Genomic DNA, 27970 nt, shown 5'->3' with positions numbered 1-27970 from the left:
CTAAGCAGCAGCCAGACAAGGAGAAGGAATCCTGTGACCGATGTGGGCTAAGGATACCATGGAGCCTTTGGGCCTGCAAGAGATACTGGTTACAGGGCTTCTCACAGAGCCCTCCTATCATATGGCAGTGTGTGCAGCAGAGGTAAACTCTCAGATCCCCTTTCCTTCTACAGTAACAGTGTGCTAACATAATTTCTAGTGTTCTCTTTTTGTGAGCTGTTTATGTGTATGTAGTGAGGCGTTGTATCACAAATGTTAACGTTAGATGCAAAGCATACCCTTCCAGACCATGATTGTGGCTGGAGCAAAGGATAAAACATGGTTTATATAAGAGCAAAACATTGCTTTATTATACGCAATGTATAATTATAAAGTACCTTTTTATAATACCTTTCATCCAGTCTCTTGTGAAACAAATCTATATGTCAAATGACAGTATCTAATCTAATTCAGAAAGTATAGTATGTAGCAGCCTGTCTTTGAAAGTGGGAATGCCCATGTATCTGACTGGGAAAAGGTTGTCATTTAGTTAAAACTAAGGCCAAAAAAAAAAATCCTACCACCCCTGATTTCTGATTATCTCTTAAACATTTCAAGGGACAAGTTACCACGTCAAATGGGCACATCCATCTATTCAACCATGGCTTCCTAGCAGTAATTCAGGTCACCATGATTTTTCAGCCACCATGTTCTAGATATCACCTCTGAAAAGTTTTGTAGTACATGTGTCACAGTTTGGACTCAAGTTCTTCCACACATCTTCCCCATCAAGGCAAATCAGGCCACTCCCTATGTGAACCATCCCTTGGCATTTTAGAATATAGTTAAACTCATAAAATGTGAATATCTAAACATAGGAATGTTCTATTAAGCACAGGTTGGGTTTAAGTATCTCATAATCTCATTAAATATTCTCCGGTGGTTGGGAAGTGGGTCAGTCTTGACTGACGGGAAGTAGCTCCTCCTCTGTTTCAGGGTCGGTCAAATCAGATGATCCTCTAGGGGAGGGCTCTTCCCTGGTATGCCAGTTTTTTGCCGACCCTGCTCTTGCAGGGAGTCGAATCGCTGTGCTCATCTGAGTACCGATCCTAGTAAAAAAAAAAAAAGAAAGTAGGTAAAAGAAGAGAACTCATCTGCCTCCTGGGGAAAAGGAAGGGCTTGTCTCTACACCCCAACCCTCCCATCCACCCCCCACAACCTTCGGGATGAGTAAGAGAGCGACTGCCCAACCTCAGCTGCAGCCGTGGCGGCACGCAGTAATTTCAGCGCCAAAAGCCAAGGGCTGCACTACACAGCAGGACGGGGTGGAGGAAGCGAGGCTGACGCTGAGACTATTCGATCGTGCACGCCTCGCAGCAGAACACTGGGGAATAGCGCAGCACAAGCACAACAAGGAGAGCGGGCAAGGCAGGCAGTGAGCGTTTAGCAAGCACAGCACCGCACTGCACCGCACAACAGGCAATTCTCGATGAAGCACGCCAACAGCGGCAGCGGTTGGGAGGGTTCCTGAACCCTTTGGAAGCCCGGTAAGTGACCCTTTGGGGCACTGGGAATGGAGGGTAGTTACTTCTGAGCAGGAGCATGGCAGGGGAACCTGTCCTTCAGGAACCCATTCAGTGCTGATAAGGCTCATTTTCATTTTTTCTCTGTCTCTCCTCTTCCCTCCCCACCCCTTTCCCTTTAGGCGGGAAAGTGTTTTTGGTGGGAATGGCGTCCAAGACAGGCATGGAAGGACCTAGCACGGCCTCAGGCAGGGTTGAATGCCTAGAATTGTCTAACTCCCCTGCCTCCACTCAATCTTCACAAGGCCCCAGTAGACTAAGCCAGGAGGGCAGCCAATTAGACTTTTGGGGGCCAGAGGCTAAAGAAACCCTACTGGCCTGGATAAAGACAGAGCTCAAGAAAAGGTTTAAAGAAGTGATGGACACAATCAAGGATCAGGGGGCATCACAGAAAGGTGAACCAACCCCAGGGCCGAGTAAGAGAGCCAGGCCCAAGCACTCCTCCTCCTAAAGCCAAGAAAAGTAGAGGTCAGGTGAAGTATCTGGAAGGAGATTCTAGTCTGTCGGAGGAACTCCAGTCAGACTCAGAGGCCTCAGGCCATCACTCTGACAGTGAGGAAGGGGAACTTTCTGAGGAACAAGAAGACAATGGTGACGTTATACAAACCAGGCTCTTCCCCCAGGAGGTTTTCTCCAAACTACTTCCCAAGGTTCTGAGAACCCTGGAAATTGCTCAGACAAACATGGGGAAGGAGGAATTAGACCCAGCTTTCCCTCAAGGTTTAGAGAAAGTTCTCCCTAAGGTGGGCTCTGCTAGCGCGGGAGTACCTCTACCAGCAATTTTCCATAGTGTCTTAAAAGCAGAACGGGAAAACCCAGCCAAGCCTAAAACGTACCAATCTGTGTTTAATAAGTTTTACTCCCTGGCCCTTGAGGCTACAAGAAAACTTAAGCTGCCAGTGGTGGACAATCCAGTAACCAGCCCGGCCACCACGTCAGTACTGCCCATGGATGCGGAAGGAATGCCCAAGGATCCCTCAGACAAGAAAATTGAACAGGCATCGTGAAGGGACTTTGAGGCCTCGGCCACCTCACTCAGAGCTTCGGCAACCGGATCCCTATTCACCAGGGCAGCATTTAATTGGGCATCAGATCTGGTGGCAGCAGGCAGAGAGGTGCCTAAGGAGGTTAAGTTGCCAAGTGGGGGAAGGGTCCTACGCCCAGCACGGACACGGTCCTGGCCATTTCGGCCCCAGTCCTGGCCAAAATGGGCTCAAAATGGCCAGTTTTGGCTGTTTGGGGCCAGTTTTGGCCCCGCATTGGGGCCAAAAGGGGCCTGTACTGGGTCAGTGCTGGGCAGGGGAGGGTTCCCCCACTTGGCTCCGACCAAATTCAGTCCTTTTCGGCCCCGATCCTAGTCCAAAAGCCTCAAAATGGCCACTTTCAGCCATTTGGGCTATTTTCTGCCGGGATTGGGGCCAGAACTGCCGGGATCTGGTCAGTGCCAGGTGGGGGAACCCTCCCCTGCCCAGCACTGATCTGGTCCAGGCTGTTTCGGCCGTGATCAGTGCCCAAACGGGACCCAAATGGCCATTTCCGGCCCTTTGGGGCACTTTTTGGCCATGGTCAGGACCAAAACTGCCAGGATTGGGTCAGTGCCTGGTGGGGGACCCCTCCCCTGCCCGGCACCAACCCAATTCGAGCCTTGGGGCCTGATCCAGGCTAAAAAGTGCCCCAAATGGCCATTTTGGGCCTGTTTTGGCTTGGATTGTGGGCAAAACGGCCCTGATTGGGCCACTGCCAGGTGGGGGAACACTCCCCCATCTGGCAGCAGCTGAATCCTGGCCATTTTGGCCCGATCAAGGGGTGTGGCATATGTTAATGAGTTATGCTAATGAGTTCCTGCAGTTCTTTTTCTACGAAATGACCCCTGATGGGAACCAAATTATTTGGAGAAGCCCTAGACAAGTATTTGGTGGGGGACACAGAGAAGAAGAAGGTCCTTCCATCTAAGAAAAGGGAAGACAAAAGACCGGCACTCCTTTTGTGACTCCAAGCGCCCCATCTGACAGAGTGCCTCAAGATCTTATAAGAGCAGATGGCAACCGAGACCCAGAAGTGATAACAGATCCTTCTTTTGGAAACCCAGTCAGCAAGCCAAAGGACAGAAAAAGTCTCAGCAAGCATGACTATGGTCAACCAGCAGCCGTACCAATTGGGGGTCAACTACGGGAATTCTCAACACCGTGGGAAAGGATGATTACAGACAAACGGGTATCGGAAACAGTATCCAGAGGCTACTCTCTGGAATTCCAGTCCCTACCCCCAAATCATGTAATCTACATACAGAAAAATCCTTTAGAATCAAAACACCTACAAATAATGGGAGCAATTCAACACCTATTATCGGTCAAGGCCATAGAACCGGTACCAACACCTTACTGGAACAGGGGTGTGTACTCAGTACTCTTCATTGCGCCAAAGAAGAACGGAGATATCAGAGCAATTCTGGATCTGTGCTGGTTGAATCAATTCATTGCATCACCCAAATTCAAGATGGAGACGTTGAGGTCAATTACGGGAGCCATACAGAAGGGGGACTTTCTAGCCTCCATTGATCTCTCAGAGGCCTATTTGCATATCCCTATCAGGGGGAGACACAGACGATACCTTCGCTTTGTGTACAATGGAGAACACTTCCAGTACAAGGCTCTTCCCTTCAGGCTCAAGTCTTCCCCCAGAGTATTCATGAAAGTGCTAGTGACCTTGGTAGCCTTCCTCAAACTGCGGGGAATTTATCTATTCCCATATCTGGACGACATCCTAATAAAAACCCCATCTCTACTGATGGGGGTGGAAGCTGTTCAAACAACCATTACTTGCCTGGAGAGTCAAGGATTTGTGGTCAACAGGGACAAGAGCAACCTATCTCCTGTTCAAAAGATTACACATCTGGGAGTGACCATAGATACTGTCAAGGACAGGATGTTTATTTTGAAAGAGACAAGAAAAGATTTTGTCACTGATGCAAGTAATTCAGAAGAAGGCAAAGGCAGAAGTCATGCTGCTAGCCAAGCTTCTGGGAATGATGGTGTCCTGTCAAGACACGTTAACATGGTCCGGATTTCATTCAAGACCTCTACAGAGACTCTTATGGCCCTTTCATAGGATCATAGCGCACAAGGAACATAGACGCATACTGATACCGGGATTGCTGAAGGAGGAAATGAATTGGTGGTTGACACCGAGCAGATTCAAAGAAGGAGTTCCTCTCAGAGAACCGGAAAGGAAGGTGCTGACTACGGATGCAAGCCTGACCGGATGGGGAGTGCATGGAAGGGGCCACATGGCTCAAGGTGCTTGGTCAGTACAAGAAAGACAAAACAGCATAAACTGTCTGGAACTGAGGGCCATCAAGATGGGATTATGGAAACTCCAGGAAGTACTGAGAGGACACCATATCCTTATACAAACAGACAACACTACAGCAAAAGCATATGTGAACAGGCAAGGAAGAAACAGGTACAGAAACCTGAACAGGGAGGCAGAGGAGATCATGCTCTGGGCAGAGCAGAATCTGGAATCAATAAAGGCCATCCATGTAGCGGGGGCATAGAACACAATGGCGGACTGGTTAAGCAGGAACAGAGTTGACCAGGCGGAGTGGACATTGAACCGAAAGATCTTCACTCAGGTGTGTATGAGATACGGGAACATGGAAGTGGACCTGTTCGCTTCAAGTGAGAACGCACAGCTACCAAAATTCTTTGCCAGACAAAAGGAACAAGGGGCATTAGGAACGGACGCACTAAACGGAGAATGGCCCCAGGCTCTTCTCTATGCCTTTCCTCCCATGAAAATACTGGACAGAGTACTTCAAAGGGTGGTGCAACAACAAGCAGAGGCGATAGTGATTGTCCCTTTCTGGCCAAGGAGACCGTGGTTCCAGGAATTGAAACGCCTCTCTATAATGGAACCATGGAGTCTGCCACAGTGGAAGGATCTTCTCTCCCAGGGGAAGATGTTTCATCCAGATCCAGCATCCTTGAAATTAACAGCCTGGAGATTGAGCGCCAGCAACTGTCGGAACTAGGATATAAGGACAGTGTGATAACTACCATGTTGGCCTCCAGGAAGAGATCTACTAATAGAAGCTATAATAAAACATGGCAAACCTTTTACACTTGGTGTAGGCAGAAGGACATTGACCCATTAACAGCATCTGTGAAGGAGATACTCTTATTCCTTCAGGAAGGATTGGATAAAGGACTTAGCATGACTACCCAAAAGAGACAGACGGCAGCCATCTCTGCGATAAGAGGATCGAAAAGAGGGGTGTCCCTCACGAGTCACCCACATATCAAACGATTCCTGAGGGGAACCATGCTCATTAACCCACCTCAGGTTCATAGGCTCCCAACTTGGAACCTGAATGTTGTGCTAAAAGCTCTCACTAAGGGACCTTTTGAACCCATGGCTACGTGTCCACTCAAGGAGTTAACTATCAAAACCTTATTCCTAGTGGGAATTACCTCATTGAGGAGGGTATCCGAGATTAGAGCCTTGTCTGTAAACACAGAGTTATGCATTTCCCATAATGACAGGGTAGTACTAAGGCCTGACTTCATCCCCAAGGTCAACTCAGCTTTCCACAGGGAGGAAGATATTGTATTGCCATCCTTCTGTAATAACCCTAAGCATGAAAAGGAGAAGGAATGGCACACATTAGATGTGAAACGGGCACTCAGATATTACATAGACAGGACAAAGGATATTAGAAAGGTGGAAAACATGTTCATCTCCTTTAGGAATAGCTCTCTAGGGCAAAAGGTATCTACGTCCACTCTGAGTAGATGGATCAGGAACTGCATTACGCTAGCATATAAGGCTAGACAGCTGACACCTCCAGAGGGAATCACTGCCCACTCTCTGAGAGGGGCAGCTACATCGGCAGTGTATAGAACTTTTCCATCTCTGGATAGGATTTGTAGGGCAGCCACTTAGAAGTCAGTACATACCTTTACAAGACACTACAAGGTAGACAAGATAGCTTCGGCTGAGGCAGCGTTTAGAAGAAGGGTGCTCCAGCACACTTTATGAATGAGTTTGCCTGCCCAAAGAAGTACTGCTAGACGTATATCCCGTCAGTCAAGACTGACCCACTTCCCAACCACCAGAGAATGGAAGATTTGTATTCACTTACCGTGAAGCTTCCTTCTCGGTGGTTTGGAAGGGGGTCAGTCTAACCCACCCAGGTTAAAGTTTAGAATGTTGGGTTATGGTTAAATGTTGTTTTAGTGTTCAGTTTGTTGACAGAGTGGCTGGTACGGAAAGACTGAGCAAAAGCAGCAGAGTCTAGAGGGCTTGGGAAAGAACTGGTGTGCCAGGGAAGAGCCCTCCCCTAGAGGATCATCTGATTCGACTGACCCTGGAACAGAGGAGGAGCTTCTTCCCGTCAGTCAAGACTAACCCACTTCCAAACCACCGAGAAGGAATACAAATCTTCCATTCTCATAGAAACATAAAAAGAGCCCTGCTGCCTCAGACCAGTGGTCCATCTATCTAGTCCAGCATCCTGTCTCACACAGCCGCCAACCAGTTATTACGAGGGCCAATAATGGCTTAGAGGCCAAGCCTTCCCCTTGATATTGCCTCCTGGCACTGGTATTCAGAGGTTTACTACCTCTGAATGTGGAGATACCCTTTAGTCATCCTGGCTTGTAGGCACTAATAGACTTAACCTCCATGAGTCTGTCCAATTCCCTTTTAAAGCTGTCTGTGCCTATGGCTAACACTACATCCTCTGGCAATGAGTTCCACATCTTAATCTCTTGGTATGTAAAGAAGTATTTCTTTTTTTCTATCCTTAATTTACTGCCCATAAGCTTCATTGGATGCCCTCAAGTTTTAGTATTTTGGGAGTGCCAGCCCGCTAATCCCCCCCCCACTTACTTGCAAGGAGCCCTATTCCAAGTAACATGATGATCACATTAAATAGCTCTGGTCCCAATACTGATCCTTGCAGGACCCCACTGTTTACTTCTCTCCATTGTGAGAACCATCCTTTTATTCCCTCTTCCTATCATTTAACCACTTTTAATCCATAACAGGCCATGTCCTTTTATCTCAAGACTGGTAAACTTACCCAGGGGTCTTTGTTGAGGAACCTTGTCAAAGGCCCTTTGAAAGTCCAAGTAAATAGGATTCGGTTTCGTTTTTGCGGCCATGTCGGACGCTCCTCTTTGCAGGTCCGAGAGGAAACGTCCGAGCAGCCTGACCGGGCGGCTGATCTGCAAAGATTAGCCCCCAGGACTCCCAGGGACGGAGTCAGGGTCCGGGACGCTGCGGGAAGAGCCCTCTGGCAAATCGAGGCAGGGGGTAAATTGCCCGTTTGTCCCCATGGAGGCCGGCAGATGTGTGCGGCACCTTGCGTGCTGCCGGGCCACGGAAAACGGCAAAGAACAGGACTAGGCGGAAGCCTGTAAGTAAGCGAATCCCTTCTGTTATTACAAGCGTATGTGAAGGAGTGGTGGGATCTGAAGTTAAGAAGACTCGGATTTCTTCCCCCTCTCTGAGTTTCAGAAGGTTGGCGGTCCCCCCCCCTAAAATGGCAGCGAAAAAGCAGAGTCCCGCTTTGGGCAAGTCAATTTCGGCTGCCCTGCAGGGAAAAGTGGAGTCGCTCGAGGAATTGGTGAAAAGGTCGGTCATCGAAGCCATAAAACCCTTTGTTGACAAGCTGAATGAAACAGATCAAAGGGTGGGCTTAATTGAGAGCGATGTGAAAGCCATTAAGGAAGCAGTGGGGGGGGCAGAGAAGTCTGCTCGGGAAAATGCGTCACTCATGAGAGCAACGAACAAGGAGCTAAAGCTGGTGGAAAACCAGCTGATCGGGCTGCAAGTGGAACGAACACAGACTGTTTTGCGTCTCCAGAATGTTAAAGAGGAGGAAAACGAGGATCTAAGGGAGCTTGGCTCGGAATTATTGGCGTCACCCGCGAGGACAACTAAGGAAGAGGTAAAAAGTGCCATTTTGGAAGTCCGTCGGGCTTCTTCAAAATATGCAATGAAGCGGCAGCTGCCTCGCGAGATTTTTATTGAGTTTTCATCTAGGAAGGTCCGAGACACTATCCTATTTAACTCATATAATGCGGACTTGGACTTTCTGGGAAATAAAGTCAAGATACTGAAGGACGTTCCATTTCTAGTTCGGAAAAGAAGATTTAAGTACAAAAAGCTCGCAGCTCTCCTGAGGGAACGAGGGATAAAGTATAAATGGCTATTTCCGGAAGGAATTTGGTTTAATTATAAAGATCAAGCCTACAAGATAAACTCAGAGGATCAGCTAAGGGATTTTGTGGACAAAAATCAAGAATTCGGGCAAGATACCATGCAAAATGAAGAAGACTCGAAGCCTGAAGGGAGGGGGGAGGCAGTGAGCACAGTGGCTGTAGCTGCTCAGAGAGAACTGCGTCCGAGGCCCAGGGGGGGGAAGAAGAAAATTTAATATGGGTTGTATTTTGTATTTTGCAAGGTCAACCACTCCATCATTACTTTATGAAGGTTTAAATTTTTAACTATGGCAGTATGAAGGGAAAACATTGTAGTGTAGTGTTTATTGTTTGTATGTAACCTCCCCCCCCTTTTCCAGCCCTCCTTCCCCTTTTCTTTTTTCTTTCCCTTTTCCCCTTTCCTAGTACTTTTGTAGTTTTTTTTGTAGGTTTTTGTTTTAGATATTAAAAATAAAAAAAAAATTCAAAAAAAAAAGAAAGTCCAAGTAAATAATCCCTACCTAATCGCCATTATCTGTATCCTTTTTCACTTTCTCAAAGAACTTCAAAAGGTTTGTGAGGCAGGACTTCCCTTTGCAGAAGCCCTGCTGATTTTCCCCTCAGCAGTGTTTGTTCCTCTATGTGCCTACTAATTCTATCTTAGATTACAGTTTCTACTAATTTGTCTGTCACAGATATTAGCCTAACTGGCCTGTAATTTCACGGTTCCCTCTGGACCCCCCTTTTTAAAAAATAGGTTTAACATTTGCTACTCTCCAGTTTTCCCAGTTAACAGGCATTAGGAAATACCTTCCTGTGTTGGCAGCCCTGGAAAGCTGTTTCCAGCTAGAATGGACAGTATTGAGTCAAATGGGCCAATAGTCTGAGTTGGTGTAATATATCTTTATATAGATGTAAACTGAGGGAATTGAAAGGTGAAGGATTAAGAAGGCCAGTTCAGTTAAAACTAATGGGATTATTTATTTCTTTTATTTGAGGGAGGAAAATATGCCCAATATAGAGCCTGTCTTTTCAAAAGCTCAAGACATTTTTAGTAACAACATTAAAAAGAGTAAAAAGGACAGCAGAAAGATTACTTATCTAAATATAACTGCACCCCTAACCAATAAAAAAATTAGCAATCCACTCCCACCCTCACCCCACCCCCCAAATAAAGTGGCAAATTGCAATCTTCCCGCTGTCAATTTGCTTTCAGCCATTTTGTTCTTGCACAATAAATCATAGTAGAAAATAAGGGGTGAAGTCATGAAGCAGACTCGCAACTACTTCACCACAAACCAGGGAAACATGGTTATATGATTCAGCCCTCAAAGAAGTGAGACAGAAACATAATTCTAATTGGACCACTTCTATCAGCATCAACGGTATGTGTTAGAGAGCATCATTATAAAGCATCATTGAACTTGTTCTTTTTATCTTGACTATCTAGGCTCTGAGGAAGAATTTTCCAACCAAGATAGCAGAGCCTAAATTGCTTCCTTTGCTGGAATTTGCATGGGCTGAATATCTACAAGAGAAAAAAAAGGTGTGTTTTACTTCAGCCCAAAAAAGAATGAATTGTCTCAGAGTAGTGAGATTTTGGTCTTCTTACCACTCATTCTGTAATTGAATAATTCACTGTTCTTTAGACTCCACTTATCACATCTTTCAGGAAATAAGGCTTGTATTTGCAGCATACAAAACATGGAGAAATGCTGAAGTACACAAGTAATTTTAAATGTCTGAAGAACTCTCGCTTGTGTGTAATTTTGAACCTGTACTTAAGGGTATGCCTTTGTTTTTCAGGCTTTATCTACATGAAGTGGTAACATTCTGAGGTGGCGGAATAGGCTTTCCCATTCTGTGCTGCAGTGAAGGAGGGCCACATGCTTAATGCTCCCTCATGTGCAGACACTGTGACAATTAAAAGCAGCAAATCAGGGAGAACATCCTATTTCAGTGCTAGTTTTCTGCTTACAGGAAATTATTAAAGCAGGTTACTAGAAAAATTTTGAACCGCACAGCCCTTCACCTGCAGACTAAGTAGAGTCATTCTCAAAACAGCAGAAGGGGTTCTGCTTGCCAGTTGGGGCTCCAACAATGAGCAAGCCTAAAGGGGACATTTTTCTTCAAAGTATCTCACCAGATTGTTCAGTTATTGTTGTCAAATTCTGTCTTGGGCATCACCCTGTGATGTGCCGGCCCACCTGACCTTGATACAGGGAATATGCAGATTCCCACTCTGTGGACGGAAGGGGGCAGTCTACATCACCCTTGCTCCCTCTCATTCCCCTCGCAGGCCTGAGTCCTGGCTGCCTTCCCTTTCTCCTCGCCTTCTGCAGCCCCCAGACTCCTGTCCCTTCCTTTCCTTCATCTTCCGCCCTCTTCCTCCTCTCAGCTTCTCTTGCATGCACACACTCTCTCTCCCCTCAACTCCACCATCCTCCTACACAACCCACCAAGCCCTGTGGGTGGATTCTCCTTATATCCTTTCTCCTATTCCCAGCTCCACCTGCCAGCCACACCCCTCCTGCACTATAGCTACAGCCTTCAATGTCTTGGGCAGCCACATCTGGGTTTTCTCTGCTGGCTGCCCTGATCAGCCACAGCTGTGCTTTCCTGACTGGCTGCCAAGCTTTCCCTGCTGAGTGCCTCAGGTCACCACACCTGGGATGGCTTTGCTCCCAGCTTTTCCTGGTCCTGGCTAATCCCCTCTAGCTTGCCTGGAGGCTGGGGCATGGTCCTGAGCTGTCTTTGCTGCTGCTTTTCCTCCCCTGCCCGTAAGGTTGCTAGCTGGCTTGCTAGCTAACTGCCCTTGCTTTCTGAGCCTTCTCCCTTGGGGCTGTTCCTTCCCTGGTGGTCCTCACTCTCCTGGCCTGTCCCTTGGGCCTTCCACCGGAGGGTGAGGCTAGCTGGCTTCCACCTGCCCTGCCTGACTCTCTGGGGCTTGGATGCTGCTCTGCCCTGCTGAGACTGGGGCATCTCTCCTTCTGTTGTCAGCCTGGTCTGGTCCTGGGTAGCTGGTGTGTCTGGGTAGCTGTCCCCCAGCTGCCTCCCATCCTCTTCTTCTGGCAAGTCCGGGGACTGGGCCCCAGACTCCGGACAATTATGATAAAATTATGAGTTGTGCTTGAATAACATGGTGTTTCCTGTCCTAGTATGACAGGTCAGAATCAGGAGCAACAGCTGTTCCTGAAACATAGGTGCATGCTCTGTCTTGTGACTAGTCAAAATACACACAGAGGTTCATGTGTCTGCCCCTCACAAAGAAAACTCACTTGATATTTTGTGGTCCATTATTTTGTATGTTGGTAATTTGCTCACTCATCATTGTCAAATCTGCATGTCTAATTCACTGGGTTTTTAAAATGCAAAATGCATGACTAATCCTGAAATCCTGCTATTTCACCTTCTAAACACAGGAGTTAAGAGGAGAAGTATGGGAATATCCCTCCAATGTGATGTGTTTTGTTGATGGCCAGCTTGTTGGAGATGAAAAAATGCTGCTAAAGTGGGCTTATGATGTTTGGGATTATAAAGATTTTAAACCTACAGCCCTTTACCAAGCCATTACTGAGGATTTCTTTACAAAATACATGAGAGACAAAAAAGTAAGGTCATAGATTTCAACAGAAAACTGACTTTGTTGTGAATAACTGGAGCTTGACAGAAAAATATTATTATGCTTAGTGCAAAATCACCACTTTTGGGTACAGATTAGCAGATGCCTTTGCTTGCTTGCTTGCTTGCTTGCTCAGTTCAAATGATGATCCAAACCAAAGTTTGGAGAATTGGGAATGTGCCATGACCTCTGTGCCTCCTATCCTGTGAACAGATTCTCTTCATTTCTTGCTGCTGTCTCCTGTTATTGATTGTATATCAACCTGCACTGTGTTTATTACGTCTCTTCATATGGCCTATTACCAATTTACACTGTGTATTCCATTTTGAGTCTCAGTGAGAAAGGCAGACTATAAATGTAGTAAATTATCATCATCATCATCATCATCATCATCATCATCATCAGATCTCATGGGATGATAGTAAGGCCAGTATCCAAGACGATCACCATTCACATGAACCACACCAGGGAAACCCAGGTTCAAATCCACACTCAGCCATGAAGCAAACTGGGTGATCTTTGGCTAATTATTCTCTTTTAATCTAACCTATATCATTAGGTTGCAAGGCTGTTACAGGACAGGACAAAACGGGAGGGGGAGCCATGCATGCCACTCAGGGCTCCTTGGAAGAAGAGCAGGGAAATAAAATAAATTGAATACCACTATCCTTTTTGACAAACTAGTTGACAAGTAAAGGATTTGCTGAAAATAGAAAACTGAAAAGCTACAGCTTCAGAGAAACATAGAACAAATTCACTGGTTTCTTGTTTACTAGAATTCAACCTTTTACCTTTAGAAGTGTGACTAATCAGAAAGGAAAATTCTTTAACTGAATACTCAGCATATTAAACTTTGAAATCTGGGTTTGCTTTCTTTATCTTGGCAGCATGTGTTCGTGTACTTGAATGTAGCTATTCAGGAGGTGCCTATCGGACAATTGCTTTTTGAGGTAAGTTTGAGGGGGGAAATCAAATCTTTGCACTGGGACCAACAGCATTTTAACAGACTTGGGTTTTCCATTAAGAAAATGTAAATAATTCCAGTTAAACAAATATGTCTATGTCTTAAACGTAATTTAAAACTGCACATTTAATGTTTCAACTTTTTCATTCTGAGTATGTGATTAGATGGTGTGGGATATGTGGTTTCAGAAAGCCACACTGGCCCAAAGCAAAATCTGGAAACAAAAGCCATATAATACCTTTTATTAGGAACTATGGAAATAAGACAAAACCGTGTACAGGCTTTTGAGTTCATTAGACAGGATTAAAAATAAAAATAGGTATTGAGAAGAAATGCCTCTTGCCTGCATCCTGGGCAAATCCAGCATATTTGAATACGAAAAAAAATTCTAAGTGAAGCTGGTATCAGAGTATACTTCTGGCCTTCAGAAAGGAGGTAGAATGTTTGACCCTGAAAGACTGAAATGATGCAAGACAAAGAAGTATGGGAGGTATAGGGCATAGGAAGGGCAGGTTGCAGCAGCATCACCTGAACTTTTGTTTTATTTTTTAAACAATATGGTTGCCCCAGTTTACACCAATTCCCCCCTCAGGAGGACTTGGGAGATCTCCCCCTGCCACCACCCAAAGATGTCAATTCTCAGTATTGCTGAGTTCCACCACAAAAAAAGCCCTGAACATCACTAAATGCTTGTGTTGCAATCTAACACTACTGAATAGCAGCTGAGGAGGAAGAAATAGCTATAGATTTAATGCTTGATAACAGCAAGTAGCAACCAAAATGTATTTGTGTATAAGAAGAGGGAGAGCGAGAGCGTGCTGCAGTTATAGAAGCTTCTAGTAGGCACAAACTGTACTGTGTGATTTATGTATCACTTTTCAAAACCACTCCCTACCAGCTTTTCTACTGGCATAAGGAGGATGATCTTACTGGAATCCTCTCCTTACAACAGCTCTATTCCTTGTGCCTTTTTGCCCAGGTAGGCCTCCCAACAATCCCTGGCATTACCATTTAGGAGGTTAAATGGGAGACTTCCTTCCTCTTGAGTGAGCTGAACAGTTGCTAAGAGCCAGACTTAAGCATGGTTCACAGTGATATTAGATATAAAATATAAATAACACATACAATAAAACACTACATAATATCAAAATATAATAAATACAAGAATATATAAAAAATAAATTCAGCAAGAATTAAAACATCAAGTCCTTCATCTTAAAATCTAACTCAAGGAAGATCTGAAAGGGGAAAAAAAGTCTTAACTAGTCTTAAAATCCAATATGGTGGATGGCATATGAATCTGCCTATGCAGGAAATTCTAGTACTAAGAAGGCTCTGGGGAAAGCATTCTCCTTCCACTGATTGGTCCTAGGTAATGATAGTTGGAAATAATTCTATTGCTGGATTGAAGCAGAAAACTGGATTATGTAGGAGGTAAACTGAGAGAGGTTTTGTTACCATTGGAAGACCTATCCAAAGCACTTCCAGTTTTTGGAGGTTTTGGCAGGTTCCTGCTCCATATAATTACATTTTTTCTGTGTCATCACTAGAGATGGGCACAAACCGCATTACGAACTTCAAAAACCCACAAAAATGGCAATCACGCAATTGCGATCCGGCGGTTCGTTATCGGCCACGTCCAATGAACCTGCGGTCAGTAAAAGCCTGTTTCAGTGCATTCGGCCACGGTTCGGGAAGCCAGACACTCAGGCGCCAGCAATCAATTCCCCTGGCAACAGAGCCGGGGGAATGCCTGAACTCTGTCTGTGCTCCTTCTGTCGCCCTGGAAACCCGAATGGAAGCCCAGCTTACCTTGATCGGCAGGTCTTCCTTCCAACCACAGAGCTGCAAAGCGGTTACAAGTTGGGAGAAGACACCCAGGGGAGGGAGGGGGAAGGGGGTGTCCTGTAGCCACGGGCTCTCCAATCTCATCCCTGCAAACCCTGATAGGCAGCTCTGACGGCCACACACAGACCTCCTACATTGCTCAATGGGACCTGTGCTTATAAATAGCCGTGGGCTCCCAGGCTGGGTTTCACTTTCAGCGAGCAGTGGAGTGGGACAGAGCTCTTGCTTGCCACTCACTAGCCTTTGGGGAGAGAGACTAATTCAGTTTGGATTTGGGGGATAGGGATCTATCTCCTCTGGTGCCAAGGCTGCTGCCTGGCTCTGGGGCCAAGCTCAGTGGGCACCTCGGCTGAGGGCTCACATTGATTATTGTTCAGTGCCTGATCGGGTCAGGTCTGTGGGAGTGGTGGGCTAGGGCTCTAGTTCCTCCTTCCCTCTGGTGCCAGGGCTGCTGCCAGGCCCTGGGGCCAAGCTCAGTGGGCACCTCGGCTGAGGGCTCACGATTATTATTAATCAGTGCCTGATTGGGTCAGGTCTGTGGGAGTGGTGGGCTAGAGCTCTAGTCCCTCCCTCCCTCTAGTTCCAGTGCTGCTGCCAGGCCCTGGGGCCAAGCTCAGTGGGCACCTCGGCTGAGGGCTCACAATCATTATTAATCAGTGCCTGATTGGGTCAGGTCTGTGGGAATGGTGGGCTAGGGCTCTAGTCCCTCCCTCCCTCTGGTGCCAGGGCTGCTGCCAGGCCCTGGGGCCAAGCTCAGTGGGCACTGCAGCTGAGGGCTCACATTGATTCTTATTGATCAGAGCTGATGGGGTCAGGTCTGTGGGAATGGTGGGCTAGGGCTCTAGTCCCTCCCTCCCTCTGGTGCCAGGGCTGCTGCCAGGCCCTGGGGCCAAGCTCGGTGGGCACCTGGGCTGAGGGCTCACCAAATGATTCGTATTATTATCACAATCCTAATCATTTTAATTATGATTCTTATTATTATTCTTAGTCTCTGTGCCTGTTCTGCCCAGGCATCTTGATGTGCTGGGCTATGGCTGTAGCTCCAGCCTCTGGTTCCAGTGCTGCTGCCAGGCCCTGGGGCCAAGCTCAGTGGGCACCTCAGCTGAGGGCTCAAACAGTGTTATTAGTGCCTGATCTGTTCAGATGAGTGGGAGTGGTGGGCTAGGGCTCTAGTCCCTTCCTCCCTCTGGTGCCAGGGCTGCTGCCAGGCCCTGGGGCCAAGCTCAGTGGGCACCGCAGCAGAGGGCACACAGAGTCATCTCTTTTCCTGTCCTCCTTAATTCTAGTTTGGTGGCACAATGAGTCTTCCTCTTGTGTTGGCTGCCAAGGGTGGTTGTGAGGTGAAGTGCGATGGCAGTCCTCCTGGTTCAGTTGTGGAAAGCAGTATTGGGTGTGGCTTGGGAGCCGCAGAGAGTCCTCCCACACATCCCAATTCACCTATGTGGGCTGTGGAGGAGGCCCAAGAGGTCTTTGCGCAGGGGGGAGAGAATCTCAACATTTTGAGGAGGGGTGGGTGGGCGATGGATCCCTGGAGGAATGGTATGTGTGTTATGAAAGATCCCTCCCATCCCCATCCCAAACTCTCGGTTGGGTTCCCTCCTGCAGTCCACCCCTCACCCCGTCATCCGTGAGTGGGAGGATCTGAATGACACGTCCTCTCCCTCCCACGCCGGGAATACCAGCGCGCTCCTCTTTGGCTTGGAGGTTGTGGGGGGATCTTCCCACTTACCCCCCACATGACATGTCCTCTCCCTCCCATTCTTTCCGGCAAGGCAGGAAGGTGGGTGATGCTGATGGCAGCCTCCTTCGAGCACTTACGCAGAAGCTCAGGAACTGTTTCACATATAGTTTAGCTGCACGGTGCCCCCATCCATCGCAAACGCTGAGCCCTCTGAGCAGGGGGGAATGGGTCGCTCGACTTATGTTCTTCCCGCAAAGGCAGGAAGGTGGCTGATGTCAGTTGCTGCTGCTGCTGTCATGTTTCTGTCTCCCCCTCTCAGGAACCACTCTGACCCGTCTAAACAATGTCTCCTGTCCTACCCATTCCCTACTTTCTGCAAAGGCAGGACTGCAGATCAGGTCAGCTCCTGCTTCACGAGGGACTATCCTGTTACTGCTCCCTCCTTGGTTACACAGCTCGGTTGCGATCGCACAGCCTATTGTATTGTATAGGGATACAGTCGGTTGACAACATGGCGGCTCCCCTGTCAACGGGACTGACGGGACCCCTTTCAGCTGGGTGGGAATGTGTCCTGCAACTCCCATCCTTTCCGTCAAGGCAGGAAGGTGGGTACTGTCGGCTGCCACCATATTACTCCTCAGTGGGACCCTCGGGTGAGGACCCGCCGCGGCTGCTAGGGGGTCTTCCCCCACCCCTCCTCATGATGACATGTCCTCTCCCACCCACTCTGGGAATACCAGCGCGCTCCTCTTTGGCTTGGAGGTTGTGGGGGGATCTTCCCAGTTACCCCCCACATGACAGGTCTTCTCCCTCCCATTCTTTCCGGCAAGGCAGGAAGGTGTGTGCTGTTGGTGCCGCCGCCGCACTGTTCCTCAGTGGGACCCCAAGGTGAGGACCCACAGTTGCTGCGGGATCAGGCCCCTGTCCGAATGTCATGTCCTCTCCCACCCACGCCAGGAATATTAGCGTGCTCCTCTTTGGCCTAGTGGGTGGGCACATGGGGGGTGCCGCCGGCGAGCAGCCAGACTCCCTGCCCCCTGAGGGGAGGCAGCTCGCCGCCGCCTCCCCGTGCCCGCCAGGCCTGGCGGCTGCCGTCAGCACCCTTTTCTGTACACTGGGCCAACGTCAACCATTGGCTCTAATTGTGTCAAGTGGGAGTTTCCTGGGGGCCTTGGATTGGAGATGGAATAACTCCAAGATCCCTTTTGCAATCTTGTCCAAACTTGGGTGATGGCTGTAGGAGAGTGTGCAAAAGACTCCCCTGGAATATGGGCTCTGCAAGTGCCATGGGATCGTCGTCGGCACCGAACCGCGAACCGCTGGTTCGTTAAATTTATTTGGTTCACGCCCATGTCTAGTCATCACAAAGGCTGCAAGCTTGATTTAAAAGCATGTTATGTGCTTAAGATGCTAAAAGCTTAAGCAATGTGTACAGGGGAGTATGGACTCTGTTGGGTTCATGTAATGATCATCTTTATTGACATGGCAAAGGGGCTGTCTCTGGGACTTAGTTTTTGGAAACTGGTAGTTTTTCTCTCTTTGTTTTGCAGCTCTATTCTGATATATGTCCCAAGACATGCCAGAATTTCAGATGTTTGTGTAAAGGGGAGAAAGGAACATCTAAATCTGGGCTGGCACTCACTTACAGTGGTTCTATCTTTCATCGACTTGTAAAAAATGGATGGATACAAGGAGGAGGTAGGTTTTAAAACCTATTCAGAAAACAAAGGTAGATTTAATGGCTCAGCATATATATGAGTTCTCCCATCAGAAAAAAATCAAATGTTGTGATGATAATATTGTTATTTGTTTATTTATGTATACATCACATCTTCCAACCAGTTTTAAGGTAGTTTACAGACTAACTGAAAACCCAACAGTGATGATAACTGGTACCACTTGAACAGACATGGAGCAGGAGTTCAGGAAATGAGACATCAGAACTAAAAAGACCATGTGTTGTGGATCACCCAGACCCAGTCAGCTTAGCAGAAGGGGATGGGGCAGCTGAACCAGGACTCAGCCCACAGACAGCCCGCCAGCAGAAGCTGCTACCACCCTGCCTGATAAGGAACTACTGTCCGAGGGAAGGCTCCAGCTGTTCAAGCCCATGTTTCAGTGTAAACAGCATTTCTCTACCCACCTTGCCTCTTCCGTCTCCAGAGCTGCTGGAGTGCAGGTAGAGGAGGGTCCAGCAATGAGATGCTAGAAAGACGACGGAGTGCGCATCTAGCATCCCAGAGACACCTGGATCTAATTGGGAAGGAGAAGCACACACAGGCCAGACACATGGGCTCAGCTGCAAAACAAGCATCTTGGCCATACAGAGAGGAGAAGCAGCTGTGGAACTAACAAGTTAAACAACTCTTGACCCTGCCGCTACTGACCCTGCTTCTGCCTCGCTCCTGTGACTTCAAATTGTTCCTGGACTTTAACTTCTGAATTTGCCTTGGACCTGCTCTAGTGATGGCCCTATGATTTTGTGTAGGACCTACCAATCAAATTACGACCTTGCTGTACTGGCTCACATCCTCTCTTGTCTGCAGGGACAGACTACAACCCTGAACCATCTGGTACCTGGAGGGACCTCAGACACCATGTCCCTGATAGCACTTTCTTCTGAAGGTGGAAGCACCCCAAGATAGGGCCTCTGACAATTACATGGGTCCCAGATCATTTAAAATTTCACACATTAAAGCCATACTTTGTGGCCACTGATTTTCACACCCATTCCTTTGCATACACATCTTGTCTTTCCATTAAAGTGATTGGAGCCTGTGCACACAGGAGCTCTGGATAAATGCAGAAGTTATAGATCAGACATTGAATGCTCACGGTGTTATTCCTTGCCCTGCCAAATGACAAGAATATATTAGGAGAAATTTTTTAAAATCCAGAAATATTAACATACACAAATCATATTGAGGATTTTATGCAGATGTTATTGCATAAAACATTTTAGTCAGACACTATCAATCCTAAAATAATTTTTGGCTATTTATTGAACATAAGACATCAAATGCACAAATTTCTGCTAAAAACACTTATTGATACACCTATGAAGCCTAATTGTTACTCTTGCTAGTGAATATCAGAGGGGGTCATTTTAAATTTGTCTTCTTTTTCCAATATAAGAGAGAGATTTATAACTTTACCTTTTTCCATTAATACACAGACATAAAAGAAGGGAAAGGGGATGGTGGTGAGTCTATTTATGGACCTATCTTTGAAGGTAAGAGAGAGATAACAGCAAGTTAGAAGGTATTATTAATACGGATGAAGACACTACCTGAATACAAAATGTACTGGAGTAATAGAAATTACAGTAGATTCAACAACACGAAGTCATACACATTTTGGAGTCTAACTATGGGGGAGATGTTTGCGACCTTCTAGAAACTCAGCTGTTACAGAGTGACCTGAGGCTTAAAATGGCCCTTGCTTAATTAGGTTTGTAATGCAAAGGTAATGTCAAGCCAGAATGTTCAGTAGCATTGCTATTCTTTGCTTTCTTTTCCACATGCACAATGTTTTGACATGTAGTCTGCATTTGGTTAGGCAGAATATTTTCTTGTGGACTTTGTCCCCAACCAACAGGAAACTATCTCCAGCTGGGCTGTTTCACATCTCCTTGGCTTCTGCAAAGTTACCTGCTTGCCCTTGTTGATGGTATATTTTATGAAAGCACAAAGCTGGTCCAAGCTAGCTACCTTCCTTCTCACACTATGGCTGCAATTGCTCCTTAATAAATGCAAAGCTTCTATTTTACCACCCCCTCCTGAGCAACTTCTCCATATATATCATCACTCTAGTTTTGAGTTCTTGCTCGCATTTCTGTTTGAGCAACGGTTCAGCTACACAAGAATCTTGGATTGTTTTATACTTCTGCGCCAGTCTCTAACACTGACCAAAATCTGCTTCCTCGTAGGCTTTAACTAGAGCCATTTGGAAACAATTAGATAAGCTTGTCAACTCATACTTCAAGCCCTAACACCCAGTTTGAGATCTACCATTCCCCAACACAAAGGTCTAATAATACACATAATCAGATTAGCGAACTGAGCATGTGAGTTGAGAGGATTCACAATGCAGAGTTCAAAACACAGTGAAATAGTACCCAGGAGGAAATTTTCCTTCAATGCAGGCCATGGCTAACAGAGGGCAGCAACTACCCTGTTGTTTTCCACCAGCTGTTGGTCTCCCCCCAGCTGTACCCCCCATGCCTGCCTGCTGCCTGAGAAGCCTGATTACCCAGGCTGATTGGAGGAGTAGCAAGGCAACTAGGCCAAAACAAAATCTTTTTTCATTAGACTCTTCTGAGGAGTACAAGTGAGCTGCAGCAGAGTAAAGAGTAGAGTGGAGCCAAGTAGGAGGGGTTGGGGGGACATGAGACTACTTCCATGGCAGTAGAGGAGAGGTTAGCTTCTGTCATGGGCCACACCTGTGGGCAGGGAGAGAATTCCTTCCTGCCTTTATATACCTCTCATATACGTTCCTCTGGGAAAGCTGAGATAAGATTTCTTGATGATTTTCATCTTGTGTGTATCTTTACTTTGAAATAAATCCTATCGAATACACTGAGACTTTCTTCTGAGTATGTATTCAGAGAATATACCACCAGTGTTTATGTGTAGAGATGGTAGGCTGGAATGAGACAAGCTTGTTGAATATTCATGCTGGGCTTCACATTTGAAGTAAGTGAAGCAGTACACATTACCCTCTAAAGGTATGACCAGGAATTCCAGAATCTAAAATTACCTATAATAGCACCATTGATGGAAGCTGAAAGTAAGGCAGCTCAAGGCAAAATCTAGAGAAGACTTTACTCAGCTTTCCTTTCTGTAGCAAGTCCAACTGAAGTTTTTAAATCTAAACCTAAAGACGTATTGCTTCAGGTCAGGAGGATCAAATGACAAAACTGAGACATAGGCTTAGAGTTACAACTTTACATGAGCATGAGAAGGGATTGACAGTACAGTCCTAAGGAGAGTTACACCCTTCTAAATGTATTGACTTCAACAGACTTGGAAGGGTGTAACTCTGTTTGGGATTGCCTTATGAGTCACTCTTTATCCATGATGTCACAGGCACTTCTTAAAGTGCTTCTTAAACTGATGCAACCATATTCCAGGCAGTGTTCTTATGTGGCCAAGGCCACATAAGCTAAGGAAAGACTGTAATTTTCCCAGCTGTCTTTATTTATTCAGACATACCCTGTCTTTCTGCCAAATGGTCCCACAAACCACAGATTTGTGGTTTGAATGCTAAGGAAATGCAATATCCTTGAAACAGAAGCATATCCATGAAGGAAAGAGGTCAGAATACTGCACAACAAATAAACAAGAATGATATCTTTGCTGGAGTTTCCATATGTACCCAGAAAGTCCTGTAGCCTTGCTACTCTGTGGTATAGCAAAGGGCAAGAAAATACAGGAAAAAAGCTCACCAAGCATGACCCGAGAGTCTTCCTCTCTAACCACACCCTCCCCCTTTTCACATCAGTTCTATATTTTACAGCTGTGTCTTGGCCATCATGTCCATATGTCATTTCCTATTCATTTTAAAACCTCTTCCTGCGCTTTACTCTCATAATCCTGCATTAACTCCCTTGAACTGAATATGTTCTCCTGTTAGATATGTGTATATCCAGTAATTGACACTAAATAGAAAAGTTCTCCATTACTATACATTACTATGTTATACACTATATATTATTATATTACTATACTATATAAGAGCCCCGTGGCACAGAGGGTAAGCTGCGATACTGCAGCCCAAGCTCTGTTCATGACCTGAGTTCGATCCCGGTGGAAGCTGGGTTCAGGTAGCTGGCTCAAGGTTGACTCAGCCTTCCATCCTTCCGAGATTGGTGAAATGAGTACCCAGGTTCCAGGGGGTAAAATGTAGATGACTGGGGAAGGCAATGGCAAACCACCTCGTAAAAAGTCTGCCAAGAAAACGTCGTGATGTGACGTCGTCCCCTGGGTCAGTAATGACTCAGTGCTTGCACAGGGGACTACCTTTACCTTTACCTACTATATTATATATCCATTGCTATATATATTATAGTAATATATATACACCTGGTGTGGGCATCTTTTTGTAAACTTCCTCAAGGAAGCAGACAGTTTATCTTAGAAGAATTTATTCTGTGGATAGCAAATGGATGTTAATGGCAAGCAACACTTAATAATTAATAATTAAAGGCTTAGGTTCCATGTGACATTTTTGCATAGTATGCCACTTTAAAGAAGTTTATGAAAATGTGCTCACACCAGTAGCATGTTTTGTCACTTGAAAGCAGAAGGATCTCTTCAGGAAATTGGAAGAAAGAAACAATAGAGACTTTAGCAATTTGTGTATTTACCTTTGGAGTGTCAAACTAGTCTTGTAAAGAATTGTGTATCTTTGTATGAATAACATCTGCAAATATTATTGTATGGTAGATTACTACTGAATATAATTAGTATTTCTGTCTTGGCATGGTGGTATTTCTTCTAATTAACTACGCAACACCGTGGTCCTTTTTGATTTAATTTGTAGTCATGTCCCTTCCGCTCCCCGCCCCCTCAATTTTATGAAGGCAGTGCTGAAACTGGTGCTTGCTTCAGAGGCACTGCCCAGCACTTTTGACATGCTGCAACCAAATAACTGGTCAACAGGCAGATGATTCTTAAAGAGCGTAATGCCTCTGATTGTCAGTGAGTTAGGCAGTGACTTAAAGAGCCTGCATAGCATCACCACTCAGCTGTGAGACTATCAATGCTTTAAAGGACCTATTCCCAGTGGCAGCCACCAGTTGTTTCTATCCCACCATGAGGGGTGGGCATGGATGGAGTTGTGTGATCTGCCCTGACCCCCAACAGATATAACAATGCCACTTTGGCAGCATGATCCCTGGGTCATGTATAGGGAGCAGTTGCAGCCTCTAAGAATGGTAGACAAATATTGGAACTACCTCTGATCATACCACTGATATTAATATTGAATAGTAGAACAGATTATATATTGCCTAGGATTGTGAAAGGGGGAGATGTACATAGGAAAAAATGAATCAGTTAGGGAGAAAACTGGCAGCCATTGTACATAAATATTTGTTTCCTAGATGAAAATTTTGCAGTTCTACATGACAAAAGAGGAGTTCTTGGAATGGTCAACAAAGGATGCCACAGCAATGGATCCCAGTTTTATATCACACTACAACCAGCCCCCTATTTGAATGAAAAATATGTAGCTTTTGGGTACGTATAAGAGCTCTATAGTACAAATACGAGCATGGTTAGAATATTGGTCGAGAATCTGAGTAACCCAAGTTCAAATCCCCACTCTGTTATGGAAACTCACTGGGTGACCTTGAACCACTTTGTTTCTCAGCCTAGCCTGCCACACAGAGTTGTTGTGAGGATGAATTGGGAGGACGGGAGAACGAAGTATAAGCTACTTTGGGTCCCTCTTGAGGAGAAAATCAGGGTATAATTAAATAACTTAAGTGTTGTGTATTATAATTTAAATGTGGGAGATAGCATTGCTTTAAAGACAGAATAAAGCATTTAAACTTGAACTGCATTATGACAGAGATTGTTACTGAACATAAGTAATGAGACTTCCTAATATTTATTGAGTTTTTCCCCCCGTTTTAGGCAATTGATTGAAGGTTCTGATGTTCTCCAGAAACTGGAAGCAACAAAAACATTAAATGAGAGGCCAGTTGTGGAATGTAAAATTATTGACTGTGGAATTTTTAATCCTTGATTATAGAGGTTAGTTTTTTGTTTCCAAGCAAAATTGTTTTCTGATTGTAGGTTTTATGGTTATTGACAAATGTTTGGCTAATATAAAAATAATTTTGTTTCATTTTCAGAAAAGAAATCTCAACCTTTTGGAGTCCTTTCTCATTTTAGAAATGTTCGTTGCATTTGATAGCACAGGGGCTTGGGAACCTAATAGACTACATCAATGTGGCTACACTTCAGAGAGCTCCTTTAAGTGTACCCAAAGAAATACATGGCCTTTCTGATCTTCAGGACGCTTTGAAGAGCAGCCTCTTGGGATGCATCTTCAATTGCTTGTGAAATTCTCCCAAGTCTCAAAAGCTGATGGTCAAAAAAGGCAGGGGATTTTTTCAGACAATAAATTAGTAAAAAGTCCTAATACATGTTACTGAGAAGGTTGTGTTAATATGTGATAACTAGCAACAGATAAATCACTGATGAATTATCACAAATCACAAAGGAGTTCTCTTTCTCCTGCCATCCCGACCAAAAACCTACCTTTTCAAATTATTCTGTCTGTACATGCAACTCACTATGAGCATTTGTAGAATTTCCAGTGTGTTACTTTCTAGTCTATTCAATTCACATTTCCTGTGATGCAAGTCCCATTGAGTTCAACAGGACTTTCTTCAATATGATGAAAATTAGAGCCTTCATCTTTGAAGATTCTTAAGTAGCAAATAGAACAGAATAAGTAGGTCATCCTCAAGGAACTGTGGAGGATCATTCTTTTCCTCCTCCCTTTCTATCCACTCCTACCATCGTAAATCTACAAAGAGTCCTTCATGTCCACCAGATCTACTAATATACACCTGTTATAACACAGGGAATATTTGCAACAATTCAACAGAAATGTATACAGGATGGAAATCTTTCCACTCTCTTTAATCTCATGGTTTCTTCTAGTGTCACTGATCAGACTATTATGGACACTTCCATCGCAGTCCTTACAATGTTAGTTCATAATACTTTCCCCTTGTTTTCCACTGCAATAAGCATTTTGATCCTTGCTTAAATTAATGTTAAGAAATGTAAAGAGAACAAAGAGATAATTTTAACTTTAAAAAGGAATGGTTGGTTGAATTTATCTGATCTGTGATACAAGCACTCTGCACAAAGTTCAAGGTAGATGTATGAAAGAATCTATAGTGAAGATTAACCTAGAAGGATGAATCTCTGATCCTTTGACAAATGAATACGTCCACCATATATTTACTTAGGGCTAAGTTGCCTGATTTATAGTCCTCTTAAAATGCAGCTCTGGGTCTTATGTTTTACTCCCATTGATTTTATCTTAAGTGAATCTTAGATTAGGTTGTTAATGATGTGCACTGAAGAGTACAATGAATCAATGGCAAAGCATTTGAGTAGGCAGGACTTAGCTTGATAAAAACCAAGGCCAAGGTAACTGAGAAGCCACGCAGCTCCATCAACTGAGGGGTAAGCATGGAACACAACACAGTGAAGGAATGGTCTGTGATTGTGTAAATAGTAATTTCCCCTGTGGGATGACCAAAGTGAAATTATGTGCTCTCCTTTGCTCCAGCATTCCTAGGTATGGTTCACTCAAGCCCCAAATGGATCAGGTTTACCATCACTTCCATGCAGGTACCTTCTCTCCAAAGAGTTGAGGCTGCCAGCATCTGAATTGGACATATAACTCCAGATTGGTAAAATACTTGATGCACCAATCAAGTTGTATGAACATATGAAAGCTGCCTTCATTGGTCTGTTTAGCCCACTATTGTTTGCTATGCATGGCAGAAGTCTACAGAGTCTCAGGCAAGGCTTTTCTACTCTGCTGCTGAGATCTTTTAGCTGGAATTTAATCTAGAAACTTCCATATGCGAAGCATGTGTTCTGTCAATGTGGTATGGTCATTTTTTCTGCTCAGAATCATTCCTGCTGCTTTTCTGTTCCAGGAAAAAGATACAGAGACTTATATCTTTTCCCTTGAGGGAGGAAAGCAACTTGGAGAGCACAATCTGAATTGGAAAATGACTCAAAGAAAAAAAGACCGACCGTGAAGTGAATGGGCTTAGAAGAACATGACTCTGTTTAAGAGTAGAAGTACTTCCTCCCAATCTGCCAGTCTTGTATTCAAAATTTCAGAATTCTTAACCTGCTTTCCATTAAAAATTGTTATGGTAAAATTATGTCACAAGTCATTTGGCCAAGTTCATTTATGCACCAACAGGATCCTATTTCCCAAGGGAAACATATTGAAACAAAATGGATGATAATATAATAACAACATTCGATTTATACATCATCCTTCAGGACAACTTAACGCCTACTCAGAGTGGTTAACAAAGTGTGTTATTATTATCCTCATGACAAACACCCTGTGCGGTGGGTGGGGCTGAGAGAGCACCGAGAAGTTGTGACTGACCCAAGGTCACCCAGCTGGCTTCAAGTGGAGTGGGGAATCAAACCTCTTTGTGCACGAGGAACTTTAAAGATGCCTGTTTCTGTGAACTAGGAAGAAAGGGATGAATTGTCACAATAGATGTTCACCTCCATATAGGAAAATAGCAAAATAGAAGGGAACCAGGAATGTTTTATGTAAACGTAGGGTTAGATATTTCTTATATGACTTTTTAAAATGTGAGTTTGTGAATAGTCTTGTTTACCAAGAACTGTACAAGTCCCTCTGCTGTTATCTTTAAATTGCCCATGAAGAATAGTCAGTGAGAATACATCTGCATTAAATGTTTTAGTAACGCTGCCTAGTTCATTAGTGATGAGGATGGAGGAAGCAGCACTGGAGATGACCCAGTACTAATCATATAAAAATCCTGTATGTTAATATGATGACTTAATGATCAAAACAAGTGGGAATTTTCCCCCCCGCTGAGTTTGACTTTGCCCTCATTTCCCTGTTCATTTTTATGGGGGGAAACAGTCTTCACTGAAATCCTCCATTATTTAATAAAGGCTCCTGAAGTAACCATTCCCAGTCCCCCTTGATCATCTTATTTTATGGCTTGACCTGTAGCTGTTGAATCAGTAAATGTACTGAAGTCCCTACTTCAGATCTAGATTAAACTATTTTTCCTGTTAGTCTGACTGACATCAAACCAAGGAGTGTTAGTCTTAGAACTAAAGCAAGTTCTACAGAAAACAAAATCCTCCAGACTGGGAACGATGTACAAAAATAATCTCTTTACGCTGAGGCATATTTCACATTTTTCCAGTAATGTCCTGTTTTGAATTCCTTACAGTAACTACTATGCCATTTAACAGAAAACAGATGTTTGGTTAACCTTTTTGAAATACACAGCAGTGCAAAATGGCTAGAATCTGCCAGCAC

The 27970-nt window shown here is 45.0% G+C and overlaps 1 protein-coding gene across 1 annotated transcript; it reads left to right on the top strand.

The window, feature by feature from the left end:
- The first annotated feature begins 4 nt into the window (after positions 1-4).
- PPIL6 (peptidylprolyl isomerase like 6) lies at positions 5-26813 on the top strand. Its single transcript, XM_054981724.1, has 9 exons — positions 5-142; positions 10221-10316; positions 12193-12381; positions 13280-13342; positions 18436-18583; positions 20061-20117; positions 23991-24126; positions 24526-24645; positions 26580-26813. Exons 1-8 carry the CDS (start codon positions 41-43, stop codon positions 24635-24637), a joined length of 903 nt encoding a protein of 300 aa, XP_054837699.1. The 5' UTR covers positions 5-40; the 3' UTR covers positions 24638-24645; positions 26580-26813.
- Positions 26814-27970: the final 1157 nt, after the last annotated feature.

The sequence above is a fragment of the Eublepharis macularius genome, chromosome 1 (assembly GCF_028583425.1).
Source record: "Eublepharis macularius isolate TG4126 chromosome 1, MPM_Emac_v1.0, whole genome shotgun sequence".
Lineage (NCBI taxonomy): Eukaryota > Metazoa > Chordata > Lepidosauria > Squamata > Eublepharidae > Eublepharis > Eublepharis macularius.
This window is presented reverse-complemented; position numbering and strand designations above follow the sequence as displayed.